Genomic DNA, 21,863 nt, shown 5'->3' on the forward strand with positions numbered 1-21,863 from the left:
AGAGGGAGTAAAATATGTATTTTAAAACTTGAAAGTACCTACCATAAGATTGGAAGAGAAACTAGCCTACTTAAAGCAATAGTTAATAATATATGATAGTAACATCCCTAAGATGTTATGGAAAAAACCTGAACAAACTTTTTGGCCAACCCAATAGACTTAAAACTGCAGTAGGAATCCAGAGGAGAGGATTGTTGATGAAGAGTAATGTGGTCAGGAAAAGTTGCATTAAGATGAACCTCAAAGCTTGGATTGGATTTAAGGGGAAGAGAGGATGGAGGTAATTCTAGTAGAAAAAACCATGTAAGTTATGAAAATAATTATTTAAAGGAAGGTACCCTAAATTTGAAGGAACCTCAAATAAGGCAATCTGGAAAGTGTCTATTTAAACACATTTCTTTTTTTCTTAAATTGTTTGGTTTTTGTCCCCACTGAAGACACTCCATCTTAATAGGTAGTAAGGTTACCAGGTTCACCTCAACAGGATGAAACAATATTGTGAGTGGTAGGTATTAACTTCCTGTCTCACATAAGTGTTCCTTGTTTGCCAGCCTTGTACTGTGCCTGATGGACTTCTCTATTTTGTTCTTTGAAATGAAGTACATAAGGGAATCAGTTTTCTGTGGGTGGGTGTTATTGGCATCAGTTTTTTAAAATTCTAACTTCTTATTACTGTTGAAAAAAAGGTTGTCATTATCCATCATGGCAGGAAATAACAAAAATTTTCATTATAGGGACCCATTGACAAGAACAGAGAGTAGGCTGTATGCCTTGTGATGGGGATTCAGTACCAAAGGGGTGTGTGTGTTGGGGGGAGAGACAGCAAGAGGTACAGAGACAGAGAGACAAAAGGGCAGAGAAAGTCAGGGTGAGAGGCAGGAGAGAGGGGAAGAGATGGGTAAGGTGAGGAGACTGAAGCTAAAATCAGACTCTCTACTCCACACTTGACTACAGTAAAAATACTTAATTATGTCCTGAGTGATAATTCAGTTTGCAAACCAGAGGATCTGTCTCCCTATTCTCATCCTCAGGACTACAGTCACAACATGCTCAGCGTTGCAGGGACCATGGCCCATGAAATGGGCCATAACTTCGGAATGTTTCATGACACCTATGCTTGCAAGTGCCCTTCTACAGTATGTGTGATGGACAGAGCGCTAAGGTGAGCCTTTCTGGGAAGATGCTATTTATCTGTGTTTTGGATTCACTCTGGGCTGTCATCTTCAGTGACATGTTCAAACTTGCAAATTATTAAATAGCAGTATCAGGACAAAATCATGGATGTGTACCTCTAACAAACTACCTTGTACCTCATCTATGTGTAATGTTTTTCATTAACTGAGACATAGTTTAAACATACTGTCTCTTTGCTGTTGGGGTGATGTGTCACTTTATCCTCATCTTAGCTACACAAGATCTGGGTTCATAAAATCATTAGCATGTATCACATTTTCAGTGAATTCACATTGGGTGGTGGTAATGGAGAAGTTTTAGAAGAAAAATGTAATTAAAGAAGAATGAAATTAGAACACTTCCTAACACCATACACAAAAGTAAACTCAAAATGGATTAAAGACCTAAAGGTAAGGCTGGATACTATAAAACTCTTAGAGGAAAACATAGGCAGAACACACTTTAACATAAACCACAGCAAGATCTTTTTCAATCCACCTCCTAGAGTAATGAAAATAAAAACAAAAATAAACAAATGGGACCTAATTAAACTTAAAAGGTTTTGCACAGCAAAGGAGACCATAAACAAAACAAAAGACAACCCTCAGAATGGGAGAAAATATTTGCAAACAAAGCAACCGACAAGGGATTAATCTCCAAAATTATACAAACAGCTCATGCAGCTCAATATCAAAAAAAAAACCAATCAAAAAATGAGAAGATCTAAATAGACATTTTTCCAAAGAAGATATACAGATGACTAAAAAGCACATGAAAAGATGCTCAACATCATTAATTATTAGAGAAATGCAAATCAAAACTACAATGAGGTATCAACTCACATGGGTCAGAATGGCCATGATCAAAAAATCTACAAACAATAAATGCTGGAGAGGGTATGGAGAAAAGGGAACACACCTACCCTGTTGGTGGGAATGTAAATTGGTGCAGCCACAATGGAGAACAGTATGGAGGTTCCTTAAAAAACTAAAAATAGAGTTACCATATAATTCCACTCCTGGGCATATATCCAGAGAAAACCATAATTCGAAAAGATACATGCAACCCCAATGTTTATTGCAGCATTATTTACAATAGCCAGGACATGGAAGCAACTTAAATGTCCATCAAAAGAGGAATGGATAAAGAAGATGTGGTACATATATACAAAGGAATATTACTCAGCCATAAGAAAGAATGAAATAATGCCATTTGCAGCAACATGGATGGACCTAGAGATTGTCATACAGAGTGAACTAAGTCAGAGAAAGACAAATATATGATAACACTTATATGTGGAATCTAAAAAAAGGGTACAAATGAACTTAGCTACAAAACAGAAATAGAGTTACAGATGTAGAAAACAAACTAATGGTTACCAGGGTGTAAAGGGGGAGCAGATAAATTGGGAGACTGGGATTGACATATACACACTACTAGATACAAAATAGAATATAAGGACCTACTGTATCACACAAGGAACTCTATTAAATACTCTGTAATGGCCTATATGGGGAAATAATCTAAAAAAGAGTGGATTTATGTATATGTATAACTGATTCGCTTTGCCGTATACGCGAAACTAACACAACATTGTAAAGCAACTATACGCTAATAAAATTTTTTTTAAAAGAGAAGAATGTTCTCACAGGAAGATGATGAGAGTCTTTGAAAAGAGGTTACACATTCCTGCCACACCTTAGGCAAAACTGCCCTGGAATTTTATTTTTAAGAACCCCACAATCCCTTTTATGTGTTCATTTCCTCTTTTTGTATTTCCCTCTCCCAGCTCATTCAAGCTAGGGTTAGTCTCCCATGCCCTTCCACAAAATAGCATATGGCTGCATGCCAGTTACATATCTTATGCTATCTCTCACATATATTACTGCATTTTTAAATTTTTTAAAAAAATTTAAGTATAGTTGATTTACAATGTTGTGTTAATTTCTTCTGTACAGCAAAGTGACTCAGATAGGTAGACATATATATTCTTTTTCATATTCTTTTCCATTATGGTTTATCACAGGGTATTGAATATAGTTCCCTGTGCTATACAGTAGGCCCTTGTTGTTTATCCATTCTATATATAATAGTTTGCCTCTGCTAATTGCAAACTTCCATTCCTTCCCTCCCCCCCACCCCCCCGTCTACTGCTTTTTTTTTTTTTTTTTTTTTTTTTTTTTGTGGTATGCGGGCCTCTCACTGTTATGGCCTCTCCCGTTGCGGAGCACAGGCTCCAGATGCGCAGGCTCAGCGGCCATGGCTCACGGGCCCAGCCGCTCTGCAGCATGTGTGATCTTCCTGGACCGGGGCACGAACCCGTGTCCCCTGCATCGGCAGGCAGACTCTCAACCACTGTGCCACCAGGGAAGCCCGGCTACTGCTTTTTTAACCTCATTGTTATTTGTGGAATGAAGAGAGGCTGTCAATAGAAATCCCTCTGAAGGAAAATGAATTCTTAAACCTGTAAATAAATATAATTTTAGTGCCTTTAGGACTTCAAAACCAAAATGATCGAAGGCTGAATGAACTTATCTGGATAAATTAGAAGGATTTTTAGTTTATTAAACAGCAGCCTGGATGTTCTATTTTAAGATGTGACCATACCTGCCTTGTTCATTAAGCTGGAGGTGTTTATACCTGCCCGGGTGGGCTAATTCAGGCGCAAAAATAAGAGCTCATGATTTAGCAGCTGGTGAGTGTATTCCCTTTGATCTTTTGGGTCACGTTTTGAGTGTATGACACCCAGTGTCTGATATTTCTCCCTATCTGCTCAGCGTGACTGTATTCCATTTTCTTTTTCCTTACCTTTACAGCTTCTATATACCTACGGACTTCAGTTCCTGCAGCCGTGTCAGCTATGAAAAATTCTTGGAAGATAAATTATCCAATTGCCTCTTTAACGTTCCGCTGCCTACAGATATCATATCCACCCCGATCTGTGGGAACCAGTTGATAGAAATGGGAGAAGACTGTGACTGTGGGACCCCCGAGGTACCATCAAGTTCTTTCTAAAATGATCTACTTTGTTTTTCAACTGCTGAGAGATAAACTATCAAAGAATGTGTGCTTCACTAAAAAAATCACACTTCTTGTAACTTTGTAAATGTTTGTTTGTAGACGTTTGTTAGGCCAACTTTGCGACTCAGGGCTTTTTACCATTCGAAGTGCCTGGCTTGGTCCCATCCTCTTGACAGGGCAGCCAGGATTCTGAATGGGACCTTTGCCCCCATCTTATTAACACCTAATGCCAGTACCAGGCCAAGCTCTCAGGGGGTTGGCCTTTCAGTAACTTCAGAATAGGATTACACATTTATCCCTTCTGTGAGAAAAAGGAATCTTTCCCAGAGGATGTTTGTTTGAATAAGGGCAAGAGTTTTAACCCTAAGAGTTGGTAACTGTAAATATCTCACTCTGAGGTTCCCAAAGTAGGAGTTTCCCCAAAGCCTGTGCAGATGCCTAATTTCTCAGAAGCAAGGTGGGGAGAAGAAGACAAAGTACACTGCTTTACAGAGAGCTGAATTAAATGTCAAACTTGAATAAAGAACTGTATTCTTAGATTTTCAGTACATGCTCCTGAGATTAAGTTTACTGCTGGATAGATACAAAATTGATGAGCTGAACTAATTATGTTCTGTAACAATTTAGAGGAATTTGATTTTCAAAAACTGTCCCTTTCTTTTGTTTTCTCTCCTATTTCACCAAAAATAGACCATGTTTAGTATTACTATGGGAGATTGGGGGAACTAGAAAAGCTATTCAAATAAAAAAATGATGTAAGTAGAATTCAGATAAACTCAGTATTGCTAACGTTAAACTTTTTTTTTTTAATTTTCCCCCAAATCATTTTCAAACTGTATCAAAGAAAGGTCTGTGTGATGAATAAATTGTATTATGAATTGTGTCAAAATGAGACCAAAAGGTAATCTTGCATTTGCATTTGTTTCTGGTATTTCTTAGGAATGTACCAACGTTTGCTGTGATGCAAAAACATGTAAAATCAAAGCAAATTTTCAATGTGCGGTAGGGGAATGCTGTGAAAAATGCCAGGTAAGATTATTATTTTATTCTATCTTAATAATTATGATTACTCTTTGTTTTTTTCTGAATTAAAATCTTAGGGATTATGTTAAATGAAATAGGCAAAGTAATATTTTTCTGTCTATAAAATAATGTTACCTACCATCAAGTCCTCACTGAGTACTTTGCAAAGATGGGCTCTTTAATCCTCCAACAGCCCTTTGAAATATATATTATTAAATTTTGTTTTCGAGCAGACAGAGTCTCAGAACAGATAATGTACAAAATAATACAGCCACTAAATGGCAAAATCCAAGTGTGATCAGTTCCAAAGCCAATGCTTTGTTACTCCCACCTGCTATTTCTTCTGATGCCGTGAGATCCTCTTGGGCCAAATCCAGTAATTGCTTGCATATCCCTTTTGTCGGCAAAAAATTAATCAGTCAATCTAAGAAAGAAATGGAAATTTTTATTCTAGCCACATTGAGGATTATAACCGGGGAAGAGCATCTCAGAAAGCTCTGAAAACTCTTGAGCCAGTTAGAAGTCAAAGCACAGTTGTGTAAGTTTTTTGAGACAGAGGGCTGTACGTTAAATGGCATATTATTGATAATTTACACAATCCATATCTAAGCGTCACCATGGCCCCTTACAAGATCAAGAAGGAATGTTATCTTTTAAGGAGTTATCTTGTTGGTGCTGGGAGTATGTCTGTCTTTATGGTTGAGCAGGTATTTCTGCTGATGGGGAGGTCTGGTCAATGCCTAATGCAGGTACACAGTGCACTGTATGGGTAGAGAGGAGGTCAGAGGGAGAGACAATTTATGTTTAAATTTTCTTTGTCTTGCCATAAAATATGAATTTTATTTCCCACTTTAATATGGTGTAGTGGAAAAGCTTTTAATTTTAATAATATAGGGGCTCCTCTATCTTCAACCTTTGAAGTCACTTCCGGGTGAAATTCTTAGAAAAAAGACATAAGATGAGGATGTCGTGTCATTTTCTCTGTGGGGCTTTTTTGACTTTCTCTTCCAGTTATAGTTCAGCATGTTACATTCTGCTGTTGCAGAGAATTCTCTATTATGATTATTTGTTTTTGTGTCTTCTTAGTTAGACTGATTCTTAATGTCTGGAGTCTGATTCATGCTCACCTAACACAGAATTGCGTTCATTTTAAAAGCCCAATAACCATCTGTAAAAGAAATGTGCAGATGGCATGCCAGGTTATAGGCAGTGTTTGAGATAGGTTGTTTTTTGTTTGTTTCTTTTTTCTTTTTTTTAATGTTGGAGGGAAAGAAATAAAGGAGGCCAAAATGAAGAAAATTTGAGAATTTAAGTAGTATTCAACAAGTATTTATTAAGTCTTGTTTGTTAGAGATTATGGGTGATAAAGAAAACTAGTATTTGACTTCAAAAAACTTGCTATTTCTTTAGGGTGATGATATACATAACTAAAACGATGAAAATATGATACATGATTAAATGCTCAGATAGATATTATAATGACAGATGGCCATTATATGGGTAATAGTTTCCACATATATTTTCACTTAATGTTCATAATGACCTTATAAAGTTAATACTGGATAGGGAAATGGATTTTCAGAGAGATTAAATCCATTTGCTAAGGGTACATATCTAGCCACTGGCAGAGCCAAGATTCAAACCTGTATCTTTCAAATGCAAATTCAGGGCTCTTTTCCTACCACATGTAGAAAAGAGGGACAGTGATTTGCATTGAAGAGGTCAGAGGAGATTTTAGATAAATAGAAAGAAAAAATTCCAAGTGAGCAGGCAGGGAGAAAGAAGAAAGAAAAGAAGATATATAAGCATGGTTTTTGTGACATCTGGTAAGAAAGCTAGTCTGACTGGAGTAGCGGGGGCTTGAATTTGGAGGGTCTCATATGCTCTGATGAAAATTTGGATTCTTTTAAAAATATTTATTTATTTATTTGACTGTGCTGGATCTTAGTTTTGGCACATTCTGTCACCAGCGTAAAGATATGGAAAGTCTTTTTTTTTTTTTTTTTTTTTTTTTTGCGGTACGCGGGCCTCTCACTGCTGTGGCCTCTCCTGCTGCGGAGCACAGGCTCCAGACGTGTAGGCCCAGCAGCCATGGCCCACGGGCCCAGCCGCCCCGCGGCATGTGGGATCTTCCCGGACCGGGGCACGAACCTGCGTCCCCTGTATCGGCAGGCAGACTCTCAACCACTGCGCCACCAGGGAAGCCCAGGAAAGTCTTTTGATGATATGAGAGCATGCCTTCTCACTTCAACTAGAGAAGGGTATGCTTCCAATATCCACACAGCCTTCTTCAGATTTGTATGAATGGCAGAATTTCTTTTCCTAAGGTTTCTCTGAGCTCATAAGAGCAAGACTCGCAGTAATAGATCGCAATGGAATTAACACATGAAATGAATATTTGGTTGTTCCCTCCTTCTGATAAATCATTCCATAGAAAGACGTGAGTTGAAAAGAAATATCTGAACATACAATAAAAGGAATTAAGGATTAGGAAACTGTATGCCTGGGAAAGTCTCAGAGCATGCTGATCTGGGCTTATAAACTTATCTTCCTTATTATGGAAGATTTACTTCACCAATAAATCTCTGAAGCTGCAGATTTACATCGCCTTGAAAAGCTTGTCAAAGATGCGTTCAACAAAGGGAGAAATAACTTCCTTCTTTCCATCTAAGATATTGCTCAGTTTTCTTCTGTAGTTTTTCATTGTTATTTCTATAATGTTTGCTCTACAAATTCAGAAATATTGATTGCTTAAAGACTCAGGGCTTGGCCAAAGTCAATAGAAGAGACATCATAGGAGATGGCTTTAGCTTATACAATGAAAACGTGAACTAAAATAGAACGATGCCTCTAACTACGTTGCCAAAAAAAGGCCACAGGGAAAATATTATTTGAATCAATTTGAGATATTAGGGTTAAGTCAGGTGGAAAAAAAGCTTTCTCTCCGATTTTATTTCCCTATAGTTTAAAAAGGCTGGCGAGGTGTGCAGACCAGCAAAACATGAGTGTGACCTGCCCGAAATGTGTGATGGCAAATCTGGTCTTTGCCCTGATGATCGATTCCAAGTCAATGGCTTCCCTTGCCAAAATGGGAAGGGCTACTGCTTGATGGGGATGTGCCCCACCCTGGAGGAGCAGTGCACCGAGCTGTGGGGACCAGGTAGGAGGACACACCCCAGTGATGCTGGCACTACCTTTGTACATACAAAGGAAAATCGTATCGCTCCAAGTGACAGTGTTTAATCATGGCCAAAGTAGCATCCTGTCCCTTTCTTCCATCTTAGAAACTGTGCCACTGACTGCTCAAAATCCTGGGTAAGTGGAGAATTTTGGTGTTACTAGATTTAGCAAATAAAAATAAGGACAGTCCAGTTAAATTTGAATTTCAGATTAACAGTTTTTTTTTAAGTTTCAGTATGTCTCATGCAATATTTGGGTGAGACTTATGCTGAAAAAAAGTCTTTATCTGGAATTTAAATTTAACTGGATGTCCTGTAGTTTATCTGGCAGCTCTAAGCAAAATCCTTCCCAGTTAAGCAGACCCTTGGAATTTTGTGTGTGTGTGTGTGTGTGTGTGTATCGGGGTGGAATGCAAAGGAGCAGTGAGGAAAATTGAAAGTTTTTAAAATGTTTATTTTGTCCATAATACCAGAATTTTAGAGGTCATATTCTCTGATTATACCATAAAAAAGAAATTAAAAATAAAAGCATAACTTAAGAATCTTCAAAGACTTTAAACCCAAATTTAAATTATGCTAAATAACTTGATTAGAAGAGCAATTTTTAAAATATCAATTCTTTGGACTTCCTGGATATGATGTATATTGTGTACATATATTTAATTTTCATACCATTTTCTGCTACATTTCCAGATTACTACTTAAATGGCTGAAGGACTATTTTTAACAGGGAAAATACATATTCCTAAAAATATTTGAAGAAGGTTATCATATGCTGGAAACTTTCCGTAATTCCTGAAAATATACATAAGACAAGATGAAGGAAAGCAACAAAAATCACTGATTGACAGTACACCCAGAAAAAAAGAAACCTGGGAAATAAATTAACAGGAACCTAGAAAAACCCCTGAATGAAAGCCTCTGTATCAGGCTAGGGTGAGCTGAGACACAATTTGAGGAGAAAGCTTGATACCACTGGTGCATCAGGAAGTGCCCTGATGGTCTGGAATTCGGTTCTGGCTCTCCTCCAGTTTATAGGTAATGCAGATGGACGTGCTAAGTTACAGGTGCAAGCAAAGATGGCTTTGCTGGTTAAAGACCTTGTACTTCCTTGGCTAACTTCAGTATATGGCAGAAACCTGGGGAAAGGAAATCTTCAGCACAGAGATGAAGCTCTGAACATCTCCTTTGTTACTTGGCTATAAATCACTGCGATAAAAACTATTACTTTCTTCTTTTTGCCTGACCCTTCAATATCACCTCCCTTACAAATCTGTAAGTTTTCTAGTACCTAGACACTGTTTTGTTCATAGTTGTTATTCCCAGTGTATCCTAGCACAGTGCCTGACTTTAGTAAATGTTCCAAGTGATCTATTGAATTAATGTTGAATATATTTATCCAATATTGGAATAGAGAAGAACTTTCAAATCATATATTTAGGGCTTCCCTGGTGGCGCAGTGGTTGAGAGTCCGCCTGCCAATGCAGGGGACACGGGTTCGTGCCCCGGTCTGGGAAGATCCCACATGCCACAGAGCTGCTGGGCCCGTGAGCCATGGCCGCTGAGCCTGCACATCCGGAGCCTGTGCTCCGCAACGGGAGAGGCCACAACAGTGAGAGGCCCACATACTGAAAAAAAAAAAAAAAATCATATATTTAAAGGTGGCCTTTATAAAAGACCAGAAAAATAGATTTGCCTAAATAAAATTTTGAATTGTACAATTCACAAGGATCACACATTTATTTTAAATTAGTTCAAAGTTTGAGAAGTCTTGTAACACATATAAGGGGGAAAAATCACTGTCTTTAACCTCCTATAAATCATTTGGAATTCCAAATATTGAAAATGTGACCAAGGAATAAACAGGCAATTCATCATAAAGAAGCACAAGTGTTTAATAAACATTAAAATCATTTTAACTCACTAGCAGGAAGTATGAAACACTATTAATACATCAGCACATGCAATATATGGTAAGAAATATAAATGAAGACAAGTTAATCTTCTATACTTGTTAAATTGCAAAGCTTTGTTACAGTTAATGTTTAGTGTTGGTGAGGATGTGACAAAACACTTAGTTTAATGTGCTCTGGTAAGAGTATGAATTAGTACAATCTTTTCACAGAGAATTTGGAAAAATGTGTGTGCAACCTAAAAAGAAAATGTGCTCATTTCCTTAGCAATAGTACCCAGGTATTATTTATTTACAAAGGATTTTCAGCCAGCATTTTCTTTCTGAACCATGTACTACAGACCAGGCACTCTTCTCAGTGGCTCACATATATTAACTCATTTAATTCTCATAATAACGCTGTGGGGGAGGTACTATTATAGAATCCTCATTTTTACACAGAGCAAACCAAGAGGTTAAGGCACTTGCCAAAGATCACACAGCTCTTACTTAACGCCTGAGCTCTTAACCACTGTGTTGTGTTGCCCCAGTTGATGGGGACCTGAGGAAGATTACCTGAGAAATTAAACATGCGATGCTCATCTCTGGTGCCTGGCAGAGCAGACGTTTGACTAAGCACAGCATGTACCTGTCACAGCTGCACCCTCCAGCAGGATAACATTCCAGTATCTGCTGTGGGCTGCTACTACAATAACTACGGCTCTTCCAGCTAAGTCTTCAATCATCCAGATGGTTCCAAATATTTAGATAGCCATTATTCAAAAATAGCCTATCCAAAAGATTGTTTTAACTCCAGCCATCTCTCTTGATATCAAATTAGTGCAACCTATATTTCCAAGAAGGGTCAAGGGGATGATGCTAAAATCGTATTCCTCATGCTGGTTTTCTGTTTCATGAATCCTTTATGGCACTGAACTATTTATCTCTTTTCTTTTCAACTGTGTGCCTACTGACTACGCCTGGTCCCAGGAACCCAGGTTGCAGATAAGTCATGTTTTAGCAGGAATGAACGAGGGTCAAGTTATGGGTACTGTCGAAAAGTGGATGACACACGCATTCCCTGTAAAGAAAAGTAAGTGGCCTTGTTATTTGAACCTTAGTGCTCATTTTGACATATTCTGATTTATCCCATTTAAAGAGAAAGTGAATTTGGACATTATTCATTTGATAAACATTCATTGAGTGACTATTATATGCTATATTTTAGGCTAGGCAGTGAGTTAAAAAGACAAATAGAGAATGATCCCCTTTTTCCAGTCTCTCATAATGGATGCTTCAAAGGACACCAAGTACAGCTGTTGTTAAATAGAATGAATGTTTGAGACCGAGCATGCAATAGTTAAATGGGCCTGGCTGGAAATTTGTAAACTGATTCTCCAGTATACTTTAGATGCTTTTCCATCTAGTGTCTTTCATTATGATTCTAGGGTATAAATATGTATCTACTCAGAGAAATAAGCAATATGATGATTGTACAGTTTTATTTAAACTTGCCATGGCATTCCATAAAGAAAAAATACAGTAAGGGAAAGATTGACAATTTACCTAAAGAATTTGTTTTCCTTTTTGTGTTGATAGTCTGAAAAAAATGATAGAACACCATAAGCAATGAACTTGAGATTTTTCTATATATTTTCCTTTGATTCTGCAATTTTAAGATGACTTCTAAAATTCAAATGATAATAGATTAAACTTTATTCCTGCTCCAAATTTTACACATACAAACTAATGTGTAACCAGAGATTGAATGAAAAAAATCAGCATTTCTCAAAGATTTTCTATTAAAATAATACTGATTTTTCTCAATGATAGATGTTACCAAACAAACTATATTTTGGACAGAAGGTCATCTCTTGGGGAGTCTAAGCCTCAAAGATAATCATACCCTGTGGGCTCTTCTTTACAGGAAATCAGGGAAGATTATGTAAAAGGCAGTATGTGTGGGCGAGTGGGGTGGGAGTGTGGCAATATTTAGTCTGAGAGGTCGTGACAGGGAAAAGAGACTAGGGTAACTCCATCTGACCTCTGTAGAGTGTATACACCCTTGTCCTGTATAACTTTGTGTGAACACTGGATAATTTCTGCAACCAGAGGCACAAGCATTTCATTTCTTCCCACAGGCTGACCTCCTGGTCACTTCTTGATAGTCTTTGGCTGTAGTGGGAAGTAAGCCTGCAAGTCCCTGTGTCCTAGAGCTTTCCTCATAAAGCTCTACCTAAATGATTCAAGAAAAACACCCCCCTCAAGTCTGGAGAGAATGCATGCCTTTCTCCACTCCTCAATGGTATTTTCTAAAAGCCTCAGAGACATGAGAAGAATCTGATTCTACCACTCTCAGAAGAGTTTTTCACAGCATTCCTCTAAATTCTGCATAAAGCAATTGATTCCAATTTTGTTGGCGATGACTTTCTTCCCCTTGCTAGTGAAGGCAAGGCTTTAGGGAGCACTGAGCAGTTTCATCTGAATTTGCAGGGGTTCTTCCAGTAACACATGATGCCTTGGAGTGACAACCAAGGCTCAGCCTTACACTGATACAACTATAGTCGAGAGAATTATTCTGCTGTCCTTCATGGCAGTAAATAACCTGAGCTGAAACATGACAGAATCTGATTTCCTAGGCGCCCTCCATGATGTTAGACGTCCATCCTCCTTATAGCTTCTTGCTCCATCATACGTAGGATCTCCTTTCCCAAATGTTTCTCTCAGTCTGTGATGGCTTCTCCGACTCCGTCATATTCCAATAAGCAAAAAGGAGAAAATATTGAGAAGAGGACATATACCTTCACGTAAGGCCACCCTCAAGAATCTGCAGTTAAGATTCTGCTTCCTTCCCATTAGCTAGAATTTAGGCAACTGGCCAAACTTTGGGAATATGGGAGACATGGGATTTTTCTTTTGAGCAACATTGTGCCTTGCTATTATTCAGTGGTTCTATTACTGAAGAATAAGGGGGAAATTGGTATAAAGGAGAACTAGACGTCTCTGCCATAGGGGGAAATACCATTAGTTAAATATCGATAGGGAGCTGATTTACATTTGTATAAAACTGCATTTTGGATCCTGCTATTTCAAAGGCAGCAAATTTTGGCTTTTCTTCAGTGATGCCATGTGTGGGAAGTTGTTCTGTAATGGTGGGTCAGATTATCTGCTCTGGAAAGGACGTATAATAACGTTCCTGACATGTAAAACATTTGAACCTGAAGACAGCAGTCAAGAAATCAGCATAGTAGCCAATGGAACCAAGTGTGGAGAGAATAAGGTACACTGAAATGGTGGCTTTTACTCAAAATGTTCTGGTTGTTTGTTCATTTTGTTTGCTTGCTTCTCAAGGCCTCCTTGTGCTTCATGGAGCACAGTTTTCAAAGCAATGTTTATGCCATTCATGTATACGTGACTGCATTCTTCCCTTCAATGTTATGTAATAAGTACCTATTATGTGCTTAGCACTAGGTTGTTAAATTTAGGTAAACTTTATTTCCCCCAAATTGGTACGGTCTCAATAAATGAGAGCTATTCTGATGATAATAATGAAAAAAATCATAACAATATTATTTTTACATAAATGATAATTATCTTAATATTGGAGATGATGTGATATTACCATGTTTTCCATAGTATTTTTGTTTAGGATGCGTACCTTTTTTTTTTTTTTTCCTGTACGCGGGCCTCTCACTGCTGTGGCCTCTCCCGTTGCGGAGCACAGGCTCCGGACACAGGCTCCGCGGCCATGGCTCGCGGGCCCAACCGCTCCGCGGCATGTGGGATCCTCCGGGATCGGGGCACGAACCCGTGTCCCCTGCATCGGCAGGCGGACTCTCAACCACTGCGCCACCAGGGAGGCCCTAGGATGCGTACCTTGTACCATGTGCAATGCTTAGCTCAGTGCTCTCAGTCTTCAGAGTTGGACTAAAGAGGTGCATTAAAGATGACCCATGAGATATGACGTGAAGTAAGGAAATCTTCTTTAAAGAGGACTTCCTAAATATTTTATTATAAAAATTATCTAGATTCCATGTTCCTATTTTCAAAAGGATTCGGTGATTTCCCTAATAAAAAGGCAAGTTTGATAACAATAATAGTAGCTAAAAATACAAGGCTAAATATCAAAGAGTCAACAGTTTGCAGAACTGAAACCACTGGACATTCATGTCTACTTTGTGTTTTTCATATCACTTTCAGGTTTGCATTAATGCAGAATGTGTGGATGTCGAAAGAACTTACAAATCGGCCAATTGCTCCTCTAAATGCAAAGGACATGCTGTAAGTCTTGACAACATTTCCCCAAGCTTGCTGAATCTTGTGTCATTTTAGGTCAGACAGTTTGGATGATGTTAAAATGATGTTTCAGCGTTGAATGATTAAAATTATTACTGACTCCTCACTAGTTTGATTCAATGAAATATTCCTTCAAAGAACCTGGTACTGGGCTTCCCTGGTGGCGCAGTGGTTGAGAGTCCGCCTGCCGATGCAGGGGACACGGGTTCGTGCCCTGGTCCGGGAAGATCCCACATGCTGCAGAGCGGCTGGGCCTGTGAGCCATGGCCGCTGAGCCTGCGCATCCGGAGCCTGTGCTCCGCAACGGGAGAGGCCACAACAGTGAGAGGCCCGCATACAGCAAAAAAAAAAAAAAAAAAACCTGGTACTGAAATTCCTATTACTGATTCATACATTACGTAGACAGTTGAAAGGCTACAGAGCAGAGGCCATTCTTTTTTTGGATTGGACTTAATTATGGATGAATCGACCCTCGGGTTGGGGATTAGTCCAGTGAGAAAACTAACAGGATCATTGCTCCTCTAGGTGTGTGACCACGAGCTCCAATGTCAATGTAAAGAAGGATGGGCCCCTCCTGATTGCGATGGTTCTTCCGTGGTCTTCAGTAAGTAATATTGCACATCTAATGTGAGAAAATTACTCTCCTCTTCCAAGCTTTTATTTCCTGTTATGTAAGATTTCACTGTCTTTTTCCCACTCCTCTTGGAATTCCTATTCTGTAGATATTGAATCCACAATATTAATCCCCAAAGTCTCCCCAGCAACTTTTTAATCATATTTTCCACATTCTTATGTTTTTATGCTACATACAAAAAGATTTCTTGAAATTTTATATTTGTCATTTTAATTTTCCAAATTTTCTTGCTTTATGACTGTTCCATTTTCATAGCAGCCTTGACTGAATGTATACTAGATATAATATCCTCATAAAACTCTAAGAATATGACATAATTTTTGTAGGTTCACTTTGTTCTCTAGATTATCTCTATTTCTTTTGAGTTGAGTTGTTTTTTCACCCTGTCTCTTGTATTTCCCTGCGCTGTTTTTCTTCAGTATGTATGATCCTTCTTTGAATGTGGGATTAGGTTGACTTGCTCTTTATAACTACTACTACTACTACTACTACTACTACTAAAATCTTTTCTTATTTTTTGGCCATTTGGATTTTGTTTTTTGCAAAGCATTTGTTCAAGCCATTTTGTTTATTCTTCTATTGGGTGTCTCCCCTGACCCCTTAATAACTTGTGTAAGTTTTAATATATTCTTGATATAGCTATTTTTTCAGTTATATATGCTGCAAATAACTCCATTCTGTGTTTTCTCACTCTCTTCGTGATGTCATGTTATTAAAGAAGCTTTTTTAATTATTATTATTTTTAATCTATTTTTGGCTGCATTGGGTCTTTGTTGCTGCTCGCGGACTTTCTCTAGTTGCAGCAAGTGGGGGCTACTCTTCGTTGAAGTGCAGGGGCTTCTCACTGCGGTGGCTTCTCTTGTTGCGGAGCACGGGCTCTAGGCACGCGAGCTTCAGTAGTTGTGGCTCACGGGCTCTGGAGCACAGGCTCAGTAGTTGTGGTGCATAGGCTTAGTTGCTCCGTGGCATGTGGGATCTTCCCGGACCAGGGCTTGAACCCGTGTCCCCTGCATTGGCATTAAGGAAAATTTTCCTATCCTGAAGTTATGAATGTATACCCATATATTATCTTCTAAGAAGGATTTTTGTATTGCCTTTTCAAATTTAAGTCTATAACATATCTGGAATTATTTTGTGTGTGATGCAAGTGTTCAATTTCGTTTTTATCTCAGATAGATGCCCAGTTGACACACCATTATTCATAAAACAGATCATCCTTCCTTAATGCTCTGTAGTGCCAGTTTTCTAATAAAGCACGTGTGTCCATGCACGTGTGTTGTTCTGGGTTATCATCTATTCTTTTCTGGTGGTCCTATTTGGCTATCCTTATGCCAGTATAACACTCTATTATTGTATCTTTAGAATAATTTTGTTATCTTATAGGAGGTCCTTTAACATTGTTCTTCAAGAATGTCTTGGCTATTAGCTTTTGTATTTCCACATATATTTTACCATCAGATTCTCAAGTTACAGAATTCCTGTTGGGATTTTAATTTAGTGTAAACTACATCTATAGATTTACTTGTGGAAAATGAGCATATATAAAATATTGAATTCCAAACCTATTGACATGAAATATCTATCCATTTACTTAGTCTTCTTTACCCAATAATAGTTAATGGTTTTCACCACAGAAATTTTACATATATTTTGTTTGTTTTATAAGAAATTAATTTTTATTGTATTTTTAAATGGTATTTTTTGAAAAAATATTTTTCAACTGTTACTAGAATATAGAAGGTCAACTAATTTTTGTATATTTATTTTTATATCAAGCACCTCTGCTAACCTCTCTTAATAATTTTAGTAATTTATTTGTAGATTCCATTAGATTTTCTACATATTCAATCATTCTGTTTCAGAAAAATGACAGTTTTGTTCCTTCTCTAATCTTCACAATTTTAATTTCTCATACTTGTTTTCCTTCACTGAGTAGTACTCTTGTGCAATGCTGAATAGAAATAGAGATAGCAAGCCTCTTTGTCTCTTTCCCAATCTTAGGAAAGACTTTCAGTATTTTGCCCTGTTGTCTGAAGGTATTCTGTACATATTGGATCCTCTTCATTTGATCAAGAAAATTCACTTCTATTTCTAGTTTGCTAAGAATTTTATCAAATACTTTTTATTTATTGGTTCAGATTTTTACCTCTTTACTCTGTTGGTATTGCAAAATAAATTGATATTTGAACATTTATCTAACTGTGCATACTTTGGATAAACCCAACATGGAAATAGCTTTCACGGATACTGATTGATGATGTTTGCTATTATTTTATGTTCATGAGTGATGCCTGTACTTGCTAAATTTGAGTATCATGGTTATGCTAGACATATTAAATGAAGTGGAGCATTTTCATTGATTTAAATTCTCTGGAAGAGTTTGTATAAGAATGGAAGACTCTTTCCTTAAATATCTGGTAGAACTTGTCAGTAAGCCATGTAGGCCTAGAATTCTGGACAATATTTTAGTTAAAGATTCAGTGTCTTTAGTAGCTATAAGGCCCTTCAGGTATGTAATTTCTTCTTATGCAAGTTTTAGTATGTTATATTTTTCCTAGACATTTTCCTACTTCACCTAAATTTCAATGTTTTGGTTTAAGATTGCTCATAATACTCACTTATCTTTTCAATATCAATAGTATCTGTAGCATTGTTTTTTCTCTTTTTTTATATTATCCTAACAAAATTTTAAAACTTATTCTTTATGATTTGTTTCTTTAACATTTTTTTTGCTATTTCAATTTCTACTTTATACAATTCCATTTCCTTAAGTCTATTTCATCTTTAAAAGAAAAATCTTGAAAGGAATCTTTGGCTCATTAATTTTCAGTTTGTAGACCATATCGTAATTGGTATTTTCATTATCATTTGTTTCAAATTATTTTCTATTTTCTATTTGCTTTCTTCTTTGGCCCTGTTTAGACATATATTTCTTAACATACATGCATATGGAGATTTTCTAGCTTTTGTTAAATTAATACTTAGTATAATTCCATAGGGATCAGAAAACCTACTGTGTTGAGAATATGCTGAAATTTGTTGACACTTGCTTTATGACCCAGCATATGCCCATATTGTAAGCGTTCTATGAACACAAAAATATGTGTTCTGCACTTATGCGCAGTGTTTTCCATATGTTTTTAATGCCATGTTTGTTAATTGTGTGTAATATATTAACCCTTCCTGATATCTTGTTTGTTGTACCAATTACTGAGTCAAGAGTGTTAAAACCCCCCCACCATAACTGTGAATTTGGCTATTACTTCTGGTTCTATCAATACCTATATATTTGAGACCATGCTGTTATCTACAATAATGTTTAGAATTGTATGTCTTCCCAGTGAATTAACACTTTTGTTATTATGAAATGCTTGTGTGTATCTCTAGTCTTCTTGCCTTTTTAAGTCCACAGTTCCTGGAGAAAAATATAGCTGTACCATATTTCTCTTGGTCCCTTTTGCTTTGGTGTAACTTTTTCTTCATACTTTTACTTTCATCCTTTCTGAATCCTCGTTTTATATCTGTCTCTCATTTAAAAATATACAGATACATTTAAAAATTTTGGTCTCAATCGGTTTTTAAAAACTTAGTCCATTCACATTAAATGTAATTACTGATATATTTGGGTGTAATCTACAATCTTATATTATATGCTTTTTATTTGTCCTGCCTGGTTCCTGTTCCTTTTTCTCTCCTTTCTTGTTTTCTTACAGACTTACTGAGGATTTTAATCACTTCATTTTTATTTTTATTAATTTGGAGATTATACATGTATTTTATATTCTTTTAGTGGCCAGCATAGAAGTTTCCATTTATTATTTTTAATAGAGACTTTACATTTTAGAGCAGTCTTAGGTTCACAGCAAAACTGAGCAGAAAGTACAGAGATTTCCCCTATATCCCTGCCCCACACATGCACAGTCTCCCACCGCTAACATCCCCCAACCAGAGTGGAACGTTTGTTACAATTAATGAACCTACATTGACATGTGATGATCATCCAAAGTCCACAGTTTACATTAAGGTTCACTCTTGGTTTATTTACTTTTCACTCCTTTCTGCATTTCTGAGCTTCCTTTTATGATCGTTTTCCTTCCTGTGTTTCTGAGTTCCTGCTTTCTCACTCCAAAGTAATTTTCTCACTCCAAAATAATTTCCCCCTATTTCTTCAGCACTTCTGTGCTTTTAGGAAGATTTTTTTTTTTAATTTATTAGTTGTTTTTAGTGAGAGAGCTAGTCCAAATTTCCTAGACCACCATTTCCAGAAACACAAAGGGCTGTATTTTTTGACTGACATCTTCAACTCTAAACCTGCTTCCTGTTAATTGTTATAATACTCTCCATCTGCCTGATGCCCCAGCTTTACCTCTAGACTGCATCCTTTCAAACTATGGATGTCTGTGAAGTACTGCCAAGTTCCTCTTTATTTCCTCTGGACCGTGTCACTCTTTTGAAAATAGCTACAATTCTGTTGTTAGTGCAAGTACACTTTAAAAATTCTGAACACATCTATACTGTTTCTAACACAGATGCCTCAGAACTTTATTTCCTTTGACTTTTTGGGTAGGAATTTTTATGGAGGGTAGAGAGTATTAGGTATCTGAACGGTTATTATCTTACCTAGAATTCTGCTTCTGAGGTCTCTCTCTCTCTGCACGCATGTGTGCTCACACTGTGAACTTTTCTTGCATTTATGCAAAAATCATTCTTATTATTCATTTACTGATCTCCGCCGTCTCTGTAATAAGAGAGCAGTAGCTGTTTGCATTGCTCTTCAAACGTGTACCTCCTGGTCTTTGTGCTTTCAGATGATTGTAAGAGAAATGAATACATGAGATAGCAAAAGATGGAAGTTGCATTCATTAATTAGATTATTAGGTAAAAAACACCCTATAAACCAAAAAACTTTGTTAGAACCATTCCCCAATTCACAAGGTCACCTAATTTTTTTGTCCATAATAATTCCACTATAGAGCAAACATCAGGACACTCACTTATATCCTATCTATCACTTATCAGTTATCCATCAATTCTCTTTTTCACGTCTCAGCTTTTTACTTGCTACTAAGAGGAATATGATTTCAAGTCTTCAGATTCTTTTCACTGGTGTTATTCCAAGGCTGAATTTTAATAATGTTTCCCTCCTCTTCTGCATCCTCCTTACTTCATATTCTTTCTGATCTCCCAGCCCTTTGTTTTCAATTTATCACAAACGTCATCCCTTCTAAGAATTCCCAGTAGTATGATGCTTTACCTACCTCATGTAAAATGTTTTCCCTAGACAGCCTCTCAATTTCTTCTATCTAAATAATATTATAATAATCATTATCAAAATATATTTTCATTTTACTGGCTATGAGAGATTCTCCAGGGACTGCATGTCCTTTGGGGGAAAAGGTAGGTGGAGTTTGTGATAAATAAATAAATAAGGACTAGTGTGATGTATATTTGTGAATTTCCCATATTCTCACGAGGCCCTCGTTCTCTTGGTTGCAGATTTCTCCATTGTGGTTGGGGTGCTGTTCCCTGTGGCCGTCCTATTTGTGGTGTTTGCTATAGTAACCCGATACCAAAGCACCAGAGGAAAGCAGAAGGAAGTCCAGAGGTAGGCATTATCTTGCCTTGGGGACGTTTTTGGCCTCTAACTCACTTTAAATGTAAGGAATTTTTATCCAATTTAATTTTAGTTTACTTCAAATACTCAGAAATAAGTACAGATACATTTTTCTTGGACCAGAGGCTAGTTATTCTTTTTACTGGGAAATTCTTCACAGTAAGATCTCCTTTTTTTTCTTCTGTTAATCACCATTTATAATTAATAATAACTCTCATTATTAAAGATGTTTCCAAATACAGTATCTAAAATGTACTGATCATAGCTTTATGACAAGGACTCTGCTTAGCCCTTTTACATATATTATGTCATTTAATCTTCATAAGGAAATAATAGTTACTATTATTTCCATTTTATAGATGAAAAGGTGTTATAGATTGATCCTCACAACAATCCTGCAAGGTCAGGCATTCACTTTTTTACTGATGTGGAAATAGAAGCTCAGGGAGATAAACTAACATGTTCAAAGTCTTACAAAGTAAGTAATGGAGTCTAGGTTTACACATAGATCAGTCAGTCTTTCAAAGATAATCTTGACATTACAGTCTCTTTCTAGCATTTTTTAAAAATTGATTTATTCATCCAGAATGGGCTTTTAATAAATACTGAATGAATAAAACGAATCTTTAATTAAATGGCATTATTTACATAAAAGTTGGATTCAGCACCATCATTATTAGGTTTCAGGGATTGGTAGAGAATGGAAAAGAAAATTAGTGGTAATGATTATTAATTACAAGACAAGAAAACCTGCAGGGTGCCCTAGGGAGCAGATGAAAACCCAGTCAATTACCAAGTATGAAACAATGGGCAAAGGACACTAGCAGACTTCTCTTGAATCTCCCTCTCATGGGGAAGGAATTTCTAAGTCAGTTTATATGATATGCTTTCACATACAGGCCACTGTCTACCACTGACACCGGGCCACACAAGCAGAAGAGGAAACCACAGACGGCGAAGGCTGTTCAACCCCAAGAGGTGAACCATAGTCTGTACTGTGTTTGCCCTGGGTCCCAGTTTGTGATTCTCTCA

The 21,863-nt window shown here is 37.1% G+C and overlaps 1 protein-coding gene across 7 annotated transcripts in view; it reads left to right on the top strand.

Annotated features, from left to right (window-relative positions):
* The window catches only part of ADAM28 (ADAM metallopeptidase domain 28), a 60,110-nt gene that overhangs the window by 33,825 nt on the left and 4,422 nt on the right, over nucleotides 1–21,863 (top strand). For 6 of the 7 annotated variants that reach the window (XM_060102565.1, XM_060102562.1, XM_060102564.1 and 3 more), the window contains 10 exons: nucleotides 1,032–1,162; nucleotides 3,990–4,167; nucleotides 5,134–5,223; nucleotides 8,182–8,377; nucleotides 11,278–11,380; nucleotides 13,408–13,567; nucleotides 14,488–14,568; nucleotides 15,109–15,187; nucleotides 20,714–20,822; nucleotides 21,731–21,809. In XM_060102565.1, coding sequence (XP_059958548.1) covers nucleotides 1,032–1,162; nucleotides 3,990–4,167; nucleotides 5,134–5,223; nucleotides 8,182–8,377; nucleotides 11,278–11,380; nucleotides 13,408–13,567; nucleotides 14,488–14,568; nucleotides 15,109–15,187; nucleotides 20,714–20,822; nucleotides 21,731–21,809 — 1,206 coding nt within the window. Of the gene's footprint in view, nucleotides 1–1,031; nucleotides 1,163–3,989; nucleotides 4,168–5,133; nucleotides 5,224–8,181; nucleotides 8,378–11,277; nucleotides 11,381–13,407; nucleotides 13,568–14,487; nucleotides 14,569–15,108; nucleotides 15,188–20,713; nucleotides 20,823–21,730; nucleotides 21,810–21,863 lie in introns of those variants that run through there. The other variant, XM_060102568.1, reaches the window with a different exon arrangement.

The sequence above is a fragment of the Mesoplodon densirostris genome, chromosome 6, assembly GCF_025265405.1.
Source record: "Mesoplodon densirostris isolate mMesDen1 chromosome 6, mMesDen1 primary haplotype, whole genome shotgun sequence".
Lineage (NCBI taxonomy): Eukaryota > Metazoa > Chordata > Mammalia > Artiodactyla > Ziphiidae > Mesoplodon > Mesoplodon densirostris.